Below are 11589 nucleotides of genomic sequence, written 5' to 3'. Positions count from 1 at the left end.
ATTTGGAAATTTTTGATAAAAGTAAATGAAAGTCTTGCAAAAATAATAACTAATAAACTATTAGTTAATATATAACAGTGCTCAACTATTAGAAGATGGGCCATATTTACTTAATGTGGGGGTGAGCACAAAAGTATTCATCATCTTCTTCCCCAAGCTACCATGCTGTATTAGAATTTTCCTATCTATCTTGTTAGAACTTGCATTATACTTCCTCGTGTACCAGTTTTTACCAGATTATAAACTCCTTAAGGGTAGAACTGTGTTTTAATTTCTGAATTTAGCTCAACACTCAGTTCAGTGCCCTGCAGACACATGGTAGGAACTTAATAAACAGGTAGACTGGTTCTGTGATCTCACTGGTATAGAGATCTTCCAGGTAAGGAAACTACCTCTACCAATTCAGGATGATGTCTTCTTTGTAATCTATGGTCTTGTGAAAATGTGAAGAACACTAAGTGATTTGCTCAGAGTCCTTAAAGCATAATACCAAAGGCAACTTGAACCCAAGTCTTCCTAGCTTCAAAGCTTATTGTTTACTCATTATGCCAGGATGCTTCTTAATAAATGCTCAATTAATCTAACCAATGTTGTGGGGGCAGCTATTGCCATCTGTTTTATTAGAATTAGATGAAACTGAATAAATCTTAAGTAGTAACAGAGAATGTTTTGCCTAATCTCTGGTTGTACATATACATGTGTGTTAATTACCATTACAGAATTTGTAGTCACTGAACAAAATATTTGTGCTTGAACCCTATTTGTATAGAATAAAAAGTTTGTCTTGGATAAAGATTACTTTTAGATCAGAAACTCTTTGAGGACAGTTACTTCTTATTTATCTTTGGATTTCCTTAACCACTAGCTCAAGCTATGTACTAATTCAGTTTATTCTAAAACAGGCTGGAGCTCATTAAATGATGAATGAAAGGTGAAAGATGAACAGACACTGAAGAAACCTTGAGAAGATTTCTTAAAATTTACTCATATCAAATCAGCGTAAGGATGTGTGTGTGTGTGTGTGTGTGTGTGCAAAGCATAAAGGCATGTTTAACTGCTTCTTGGTGAGTTCTGATATATCAATTCTAATCATGCCATCATTCTTATTTTTAAAAATTTTACAAGGGAATTCACAATACTTTTAAGCCTGTTCTTCTTTTACCTTGACATAAGAACATTGGAGACATATTTTGGACCACATATTAAGGAGAGAAAAGTGCCAATTAAATAGCAGAGAATTATTGCAACTAGAGATAAGAAATCATATAATTAATTACATTATTTCATTTTAAAGGAAGTGGAGATTCAAAGAGGTAATATTACTTGCCTCAGGTAATGTAGGCTATAAACAGAAGAGGCAAAAATAAGAAAATGAGGCTGTAGTCAGAAAGATCAGCCTACTATAGGTCCTATAATTGGGGACCTCTAAAAAAATCCTTAATGTACCAGATATCGTCTATATCCCAGTTTTGCGCAAATTTCAAGACAGCAAATGGAATACTTACTTGAACGATTTTTATTTTGTCTGTCATTTATTTGATAGCTTACTTGAAGTCTAAATCACTCATGACTAATGTACTTAAAGCCGGATTACCTTTTGTGATTTTTGTACTCAATACAATATTATCTAGCTGGGGAAATAATAGCCATTTATTGAAATCTGGTTTAATGCTGATATCAAAGGAGTGAATTATGATGCAAGAAAAAATAACCATAGGCTTTATAAAATATTGTAAAAATGGCCTTTCCTGAAATCCTCTTCCTTTGCTCCATTATGGTAAGGAGATGACCCCGACTCTGAAAGGCTATCCAAATGGAATATAAACTCTGATAGAATTTAGCCAATCAAAGACAAGCTCAACTAAATTTATATGGGTTGATCATCACCAGAAATTTGGCTTCTAGCTAATTAAAGTTTTATGGCTATAATAATTTAGGAGACTTTTAATAAAGACTTAAGGTATAGAAGTGTTATAAATTTGCAGGAAGCATCCACATTAATAAATTATAGATTTGGAAGCATTCACTAGGCAGTGTGGTACAACAGAAAGTACATCAGATTTTTTGAGTCAGAAGACCTGGATTCCAACATCACTACTTTATCATATATAAGAGGTTGGGCATGTCATTTAACTATTCTGGACCTCAGCTTTCTCATCTTTAAAACAAGGGAATAGCATTATGACTGAGGTCCCTTCTAACTTTAACATCATGCATACGACCATAATATTCTAATCGGCAAAACAGGGACAATAATATCTGCTCAGTCCGTGCAGATGAAAAATGGTTAACAGTAATAACTTCAAAAAGTTAAATGTGTCCCATAAACTTAAGCCATTATTATTAAAAATAAATAAATGATGTGAGCAAAATTTCAAATGTGAAGAAAAATTTAGAAATCAAATCATTATTGTACTTGATATCTCCACTTAAAACAAAGGGGGGGAAAACATGTAATTGTGCATCCTATTTTAAAAAATAACTGCAGGGCTAACAAAAGCAATGAAACAAAGTAGTTCATTTAAATGTCAGGAATGTGGCTATGTTTTTATCCTTAGGAATTTCTTTCTGGGTCATCCAAAGATAAAATCTAAATTCCAAGTCAGCTGTTTCTATACAGTTTGTTCTTTCTTAACAAAGGTAAGAAGGCAGGAAAAGAGGATGGAAAGATCATTATCCTTCTTCCTCATACAGTTGAATACTGCAATTCTCTTAAGTTTCTTGAAAGCACTCTTCATGGAAAAATGGTTATATAAATACATTAAAACAAAAATTTTAAAGCAGAATAAATTAATTATATTATATGCACTTTTAATAACAGGTACTTTAGAGCTCTTAAAATTATTGTAAGCACATATATACTTCATTTTCCTGGACACTTTAGGAAAAAACAGCTATGATTTTGTCCGTTTCAAAGTTATTTGAACAAAACCAATTACCATAGAGGAAAACTTCCAAGTCAGCTGTTCCAACAGGTAACAGTCATGCCTCCAGTGTATAACTTAAAACTTTTCAAGGTCATTTTCTTAAAAAAAAAAAAAAAGTCATGAAACAAGTCTCTCTGCTGTAAGGTTGCATGTTAATATACAAATCCATCAGCAGCATTTGTTCTTTCTTGCAAATCAAAGTGCTCCATATGTAGGCCAGCAGACACATTTTCTTTCCAAAATGCTACTTCACTGGGCCTTTCTTGATCATTACAGCTGGAAGGACAGAAGTCCATGGCTGTTCTGAACTCATTGGAAGGAGAATTTCATAAAGAAGTTGGTACAGCATCACTCAGATGATTTTGGATCTTCAGAAATTCCTCTGAAAGTAGTAAAATAAGAAAATGTTTTTACTTAAAGGAAAATAGCTTATTTTTTTCACAAGAAAATCTAATTGGAGGGAAAAATACTCATTTATATTATTACACTTATATTTACCTAGCCAAAAAATACCTAGCCAAGTTTCTGTACCTATAAAAATATAGAGGTGGATTGAACATCTCTTCATCCCTGAAATGATGAATCAATTAAAAATGTATAGTTCTAAAGAGTATTAAAAATGGCAACTTTTAGATGTGTAGGGGAGAATTTTGATGATGTACAGGACTTCTTGTAGCTTTAGGAAAGGCTGAGCTTGTCCTTAGCAATTATTCTTAGTGCAGAGAAAGCATTTGTCTACTTGTTGCTACTTGTCCAATAGTCCCTAATATCTTCCCAGCATAGTTGGTGGCATTTTCAGCATAGCTCCATTTCTCTGACTACTTTCAGGTAGGATGAATATGCTAGTACCTAAGGATCACAGTTCTGATTTGGTGTTAATGTCCCTAAGATCCTCTCCTGACTGAATTTTGTATCCTTTCACATTTCCACATTCTGAAAAAAAAAAAAAACCCTAGAAAATTGTTCATGTTTTGGGAAAAAAATTATCCTATTTAAACAGTTCTATTTCTGTAACTAAAGGCAAACCTACTTACAAATTCTATTAGGCTTTTGGGGGTACCATATCTTTGGAGAGCTTAGATTAACACCTGCTTATCAATGGCACTTCTAGATAAATGCACTTTTCAGGCACTCTTACCTTTGATGCCTTTTGAAAATACTAATGAAATTGAACATAGGTGTTAATTTTGACATTCACAGGTATTCCATTTATCTAAGAGATAGATAAAAAATATCCTGTTTGGAGTAAAGATGTAGGAAGAGATTGATATAAAACATAAAAGACTTCATTCTAGGCCATTTGACAATCTTTTTAGAAATATTAAATTATAGCTAAGCACAAAAGGTAGGTGAATTAAATATAGAATATTAAAGGAAGGAGTTTCCTAAAGAGGAAACAAGAGGGGAGAGTCTTGCTCAATGTCATTCTTGGTAGAATCGTGACTAAAACCAGTTCAATATAATTTTCTTTTGATATTTCTTCCAATATACTATACTGTCTTTTATCCTTTTTTTAATCACTACAGAAATCTGAAATCAAATTGAAACAAACTATTAAAACAATTTGACTTCAAATTCATCTCAAGGAGCTATGAATACTCAACCTAGCAACAGCACCCTGCTCCATTTATTTTTATGCAAATTAAATGTACTTATCAGAGCAGAAAAAAAAAAAGTGTGTGTGTGGGGGGAGTGGGGGCCTAATTCTTAAGAAGCAACTAGATAGCAGATTTCATGAATTTTTAACTCTTTAGTTAAGTTACATGGGTAAGCTAATCAAAGTCTTTTGCAAAATTATTTTAATTTCAACCCTAAACTTAGATAACAGCTTCTTAGGTGTGTTTTGGGGATCTCACTTGTTTGACCAAAGCAAAAAAGACAGATTTATAATTCTCTTAAATGGGAAAAAAGCACATCTTATTTTTTTGTCATTATGAAGAAGCAAAAGGACCAGGTGTGAATTATTAATACAAGAGTTTTTTGCACCTGAATACCTTCCTTTCTTTTCATTCTTTTAAAAAGAAACTTCATGTAGAACCAGATCTAAAACTCTAAGATCTCTGTACACAATAAACATAAAAGATAAATATACATAAACAGAGCACAAATTTAAGAGGATTTTAGAACAGCCTCACAACAGATCGGTCCGGCTTCAACTGAACAAGACACACAAAATTATAAATTCCTCAAAGGTGGATCTTGACTACATAGTTTTCTCATATTCCCTATAACTCTGAATACAGTGTAGACACTCAAATATTGTTATTTACTGTTTGACTGACTAAATCAAACTGCATGGAAAACAGGAAAAATATCAGTTATATTTTTAACATTCACACTTAGTTTAGAGGCATTTTTCTACCTTAACTTACCTTTGTGTCTGTAGACACCAAAGTGTCTGACTTGGAGTGGGTGTAGGGTTTGTAGGACTTAGTAACATGGCACTATAGATATTGGAGGCAACTACGAGAATACAGAGAAGTATGGGACCAATGATGGCTCCTTCCAGGCCTAGGTAGTATGCTCCACCAGCCACTGCTAAACCAGTCAAGTAAGGATGGCCTCCTCTGGAATAACAACACAGATTTATACACAAAAGGATATATCTGTGACTTTTAAAAACTTGACAATTGAAATATTTAAAAGCTGACAAACTGTTAAAAAATCAAAATAACAATTTCTAGACAATAAATGGTCAAAGCAAATGAAAAGAATTTTTTTTAAATGGGCCATGCTGATGATTATAAAAAAAAAAAAAAAGCTCAACTTGACTAATATCAGAACATATTAAAACTACTTTGAGGCATGGCATCACATCACTCATCAAATGGATAAACATGCTGGCAAGGTTGAAGAGGAATAAATACACTTATCTACTGATGTTCTAATTTCACATTTTAAAAATCTTTTTGGACAGAAATCTGGTAACACATATTAATCAAAGTTTTTTTTAGAAATAGCTCATGTGGAAATGTTTTGCATGTATGATGAGTATCATATTTCTCTACTTCTCAATGAGTAGGGGAGGAGGTTGAGAATGGGAGAGAATTTATAACTGAAAATAAAATAAAAAATCACATTCTAACACAATAATTCCATGGCTGATAAGATATCCTTACAGTATAATAAAAAATAAAAAAAATCTATAAAAAGAAAATTTTTCATAGCAATGTTATTTGTAAAGATAAAAATTAGAAGTAACCTAAAAGTCCAAATGGTTAAAAAATTGTAATACACAGTGGATATTATAATACAATGGTTCTCAAATGGTGTACATGAAGTTTTAGCTAGGTGTGTGGACATACTTAAGTCTTTTGACTCTTCCATATTGTGCTGTGACTCCTATGATCAGTTAATCAGTCAATAAATACATAATAAACATCTACTATGTGCCAAGCAGTATGCTAATCACTGGGGATACAAAGAAAAGAAAAAATCCTAATGGAAATTAATAATATGTGCTTTGAAGAAAAAATTTTTAAAAATCACTGCTATAGAGTTTATGTGCTGAAATTAATTTAAATCTCAATAAATGCTAAGCTAGTTTAGCTGGTTGCAAATTACTTTGACTTTATAAGTTTGAGAAGGTCTTCATTAGAGAAACTGATTATTAACTCCTAGACATTATTTCTATGATTTGGATCCTTGGTGTCTGTACAAATAGTGGTGTCTGAGTAATATAGTTGCATAGGCTAATGTGTAAGTATAACAATTCCATTATATTATTGTTAATAGAAAAAGACCCACAGTCTTTTTGTGAAATAATGACCCACAGTCTAGGCAAGTGTTTAAGATTGTAAGTGAAGAGCAGATATATTATTAGAGGGAGTTTACTCATTTGAAATTTCCTATGCTAAAGAAATTGCAGGCCCAGTGCCTTCAAAAACAAAAAACAACTCCCATCAAAACAAACAAACAAACAAACAAACAAAAAAAACAAATAAAAAAACCTGTGCCCCACTTCTTTGGTGATTAGACTTCTGGCAATTTGAACCATTCAGGATCAAGTAATGAAATTGAAGCTAAGAGTGAAAAAGTCTTCAATGTAAATGACTACTAAAAAGCTCAAGTAATCCAAGAAGTTGAGATTTGCCTCCAGTTACTCAGACAGTAAGTGATGAAGGCTGGATTTGAATCCAGGTCAAATCAAACTTCAAATCAAGGGCTCTTTCCAGTGGGAAACATGGCATTACCCAGGTGTGAGCACTCTTCCTGGAGCATTATTCCAACAAGAGTGTGTAAAATAAGGCATGAATTATTACACCTGGCTACACAGAGCACACTGAGTAAATAATTGGCAACAGAGAGAAGGCAGAACTATGGAAAACATTTTTATGTAGGTTTCCTACTCTCACTGGATCATGCCAGTCTCTTGTAGGCAGTGTGGTGAGATGGAAACCATAATGAACCTCAGAGTCAGGAGCTCTAGCTTCACATTTTAATTTTGACAGTAAATTCCTAGGTCACCAAAAACGAGACAGTGAATTGCTCTGCACCCTAGTTTCTTCTTCTGTAAAAGGATAATTTACTCTCACGGAACTGTTGTGATTAAAGTTCTTTTTAAACTGTAAAATACTCCCATAATTATGTCTACATCTTTAGCACAAAAAGCTGAACAAGTTTAAGTAGGGCTTATGAACCAAGAAGATACTACTGTATAGCAGAGGCAACTGGTAGCATAGTGAACAAAGCAATGGAGTCAGATGGCCTGAATTAAAATCTGGCTTTAAGACAGTAGCTGCGTGATCCTAGGCAAGTCACTATTAAGTTTGTTTCAGTTTCCTCCAGTAAAATGGAGATATCCTATTTTGTAGGATTGTTGTATGGATCAAATGACACATTTACATATATATTTATACATAAAATATAAACACCCTTAGCACAGTGTTTGGCACAGAGAAGGTATGATATAAATGCTCTCTTTCCCTCCCTTCCCTTCCCTCTGTGTCCCACACCTTCCACTATATAGCACAAGTTGCTATATGCTCTTTAACATTCATTTTTGTAAGATTTTGAGTTCCAAATTTTTTCTCCCTCCCTTCCTCCTCTCCAAGATAGCAAGCAATCTGATCTAGATTATATACATACACACACGCAATCATTTTAAGCATATATTCATGTTGTGAAAGAAAAATCAGAGCAAAAGGGAAAAACCACAAGAAGGAAAAAGCAAACAAAAAAAGGTTAAAATAGCATGCTGCTATTCAGAATTCAGTCTCCACAGGTCTCTAACTGGATGTGGATGGCTATTTCTGTTACAAGTTTATTGGAACTGTCTTAAAACTACTGTTCTTAATGCTAATGTTTAGTATACTCTATATGAGAAAGCAAGATTGTGTGTAACGTACATTTTGTATAAAGATTTTCATGAACCAGAGTGAAATAGTGCTTAAACAGTTGGAACTGGAAGTCAAGAAGTTTATATGTTCAAATTCTATCTTTGTCATATACTGATTGTGTGACTCCGAGTAAGCTGCAACTTCTCAGTATCCCAGGTAATTAAGACCAAAAGCTAGAGGTAGGTTACCTATCTGCACAAGTAGGGGGAGTTTTCTTATGCTAATGAAGTCATAAGTGTGGAGTAAAAAAAACAGATTTCCATCAAAAATGTAAATTAAAAAGACAGGAAGCTCAAAAGAGTATATTTCAATTACACAGAAACTTCATACATGTAAAATACCTCATTCCTCAATACTAGTCAAATGATATCCTATTTTAAATATCTTATTAAAATAACAGAATAAGTATTTACTATTTTGTAATTATAAATAATGTGATGCAAAATTAAAAGTAAGATTTGAGGAAATATAATATCAAGGTAAAAATGAAACATCCTCTCCAGTATATTTTATCTATAAAATATCATTGCTACCATTTTAGTTCTTTATATTTTGTTGTAAATCTGTGACTTCTCCTGCTCTGATCTTTATTAGAACAATTTAGCAGCAAGAGTTTTGATTAGTTTATTTCTAACTTCTTGGAAAGAAATCAAGAGATTGATTTGTTTCTAGTTTTCTTAGCCAGCTTGGAAGACTTAAATAAGCATTGCTTTCTGTCCTTTATCTTAGGAGAAAAGGATTCTTCTTGTAGTTTTCTTTTCATGTTTCTTAGATATAAAGTGGATTAATTATAATTGTGTATGCACATATATAGACAAGAAGCTGTCTAGGCCTACAGTTAAAACAAAACAAAGTGGCAGTCTTTTTATAATCAAGGAGATGTTTCTCCATCTTGAACATTACATCAATTCTATCAACCCCCTTCTCTCTGCTTTGTTGTAGCAGGTTTCAAGCAGAATTTACAGCTTGTTACAGACTTCTGATATAAAATACATTAGAAATTCTCTGCCTTAAAAATCCCCAAATCTTAACATTTACAAACACTTAAGAATAGGAAAAAAAATTTTGAAACACACACACATACACACAAAATTTTTTAATATTTCTTTTTCCTCAAAAAGTACAATAAAGAAGAAAATGGGCTGAGTGGAATTGTTACAAAGGTTTATGTTAAAGCCAAGATGCGAGTGATATAATCAATAAAAAGCTAGCCACGGAATAAGGGAACACTTGGGACCTTCCTCTGTGACATGAGCAAACCACTTAACTTCTGCTGCCCTGGGCCTCTCTAACACTCCAAGTAAAACTGCTAATCTGCATCAATGGAATTCCAACAGAGCTATTTCATCACAAGTCAGGAACAAAATCAAACAACAATCAAATAATTTTTGAAATTATTAGAAAGGACAAGGAAAATTATTTAAAAATGTAGATATTTGATTTTTGAAAGCTTCTTTTTTAAATGCAAAAGTTCTGAAATAGAACACTAATTCTTTATTTTGGTACCCATCTGCTAATATTTCTTTCTCCATATAAGATACCAGTAAAACATGTGTCTGCTTGCAATTTTATTTATTCTGAAATTCAATAACATACTTCCTTAACTTTAATTCTTCAGTGGATATGTGATCACACTGATGTAGGCATTGAGTGCAGATTACAACTCAGTTCCATCTTTTAAACTGGACAATTTATATCTGTACCTTCCTTTACAGAATCCTTATTATATGCCCCCTCCCCAAATTAAAGGTCTTCCTCTGGGTCTTTTAACATTTTATAGGTTAATGGTTGCACCCAATCTGTTATTTCTCACTCTTGGCACATGACTGGTTAATTTTACTTTCCAATTCTGACACAGTGTCTGGCACAGAGTAGACATTTAATAAATCCTTATTGGTTAATCAAACAGCTCCTCAATGGCTTTTATTCCCTGAGGGAATTGGGGTTAAATGATTTGCCCAGGGTCACATAGCCAGGAAGTGTTAAGTGCCTGAGGCCAAATTTGAATTCAAGTCCTGAGTTCCAGGCTGGTGTTCTACGCACTGTGCCTCAATGATTTTTTTATGTCAATTCTGGCACATCAATCAGCATTTATGTGCAGCATACTTATGCACCAAATACATATCTCTTCAGTAATATAAATAGCCCTATTTTATGAAATCAGTTTTTATTAAAGTTTACAATGGCAAAAGAAATACAAAGATTGCTAGAATAAGAGAACCTAAAAGAATGCCAAAATTTATTTAAAATTTTTTATCAAGATATTAAGACATTGATATAATTACAACTAATACTGCTTATAGTTTTGTTAAATACTTACCCTGATATATCAGAGTAGATTGCAGTATCTACAAAGTAGGTTGGCAGGAGGTGAAAAACCAGAAGCAAGATGGCTTTACATCCTTCTCCTTGAGTAAGCCATAGGTCCAGGACTGCAGGTATTGCTGCCCAATATGTTCCCAGAAATGGTACTGCTCCAAGAATTGCTGCTAATGCTAATAAATTTAAAAAAAATTTATACCATAGAAAAATAGTAAATAAAAGTAGTAATTCTTTGCAATAGTAACCCCTCCCCCCAAATTCACATACAGTAAAATAACCCAAATTCACTGGAATGTTCAAAGAATGTAGTGTATTGGCTTAATGGATTAAAAAACAAGTGAAGGTTAAACTGATTAACTGAAGTCAAGCTTCAGTGAACTGGAGGAACAGTGTTTACTGAAGAATTCCCACACATAGAACCTGTTGAAGTGGAAAGAACACTTGGATTACATTTTAATTTCAGCCCTGCCACTAGATCACTGTCACCCGTGTAAGTAACATCACTTCTTTAGGACTTAAGTTTCTTCATCTCTGAAATGGAGACAGCATTCCCTACCCTATCTTAAAATTAGGCTTTTGAAAGAATCCAATGAGAGAAGCACTTTTGGGATTTGTAACAAATGAGAGAGGTGCCAACCATAATTATATGGCAAAGATAATTTTTCAGCAGTAGCAGGAACACCTTCCCAGCCAAAGTGCTTAATGACCAAGTTTCTTCCTCAGGCCTTAGAGGCTGCCAAGTAGGTAGATGGCACTATTCTTTCACAAGTGACCCCAAACTTGTAAAGGTGAAGATATATTCAGAATATGGTAAGGTCCAGGCATCTCCTCTTAAAAGTGATCCCCAAGGGCTACCTTGTCTTTACTTACTTGGAGATGTAAGGGAACAGAAAATGGGTCAGGACTGAAACTGGGAAGGTAGAATGTGCTTTTAAACTTTAAGCCAATGTGGATTTTAAGGTTCCACTTGGAAGTGAAAGTTTATAGCTCATCTAATTCAA

General features: G+C 33.4%; 1 protein-coding gene across 2 annotated transcripts in view; it reads right to left on the bottom strand.

Moving 5' to 3' along the window:
- Window positions 1-1495: 1495 nt before the first annotated feature.
- The window catches only part of TMEM245 (transmembrane protein 245), a 95977-nt gene continuing 85883 nt past the window's right edge, over window positions 1496-11589 (bottom strand). For both annotated transcript variants that reach the window (XM_074280060.1, XM_074280061.1), the window contains 3 exons: window positions 10587-10761; window positions 5300-5494; window positions 1496-3309 (listed from right to left, as the gene is read on the bottom strand). In XM_074280060.1, coding sequence (XP_074136161.1) covers window positions 3276-3309; window positions 5300-5494; window positions 10587-10761 — 404 coding nt within the window. In that variant the 3' untranslated portion in view covers window positions 1496-3275. The remainder of the gene's footprint in view (window positions 3310-5299; window positions 5495-10586; window positions 10762-11589) is intronic.

This window comes from Sminthopsis crassicaudata, chromosome 1 (genome assembly GCF_048593235.1).
Source record: "Sminthopsis crassicaudata isolate SCR6 chromosome 1, ASM4859323v1, whole genome shotgun sequence".
Taxonomy (NCBI): domain Eukaryota; kingdom Metazoa; phylum Chordata; class Mammalia; order Dasyuromorphia; family Dasyuridae; genus Sminthopsis; species Sminthopsis crassicaudata.
This window is presented reverse-complemented; position numbering and strand designations above follow the sequence as displayed.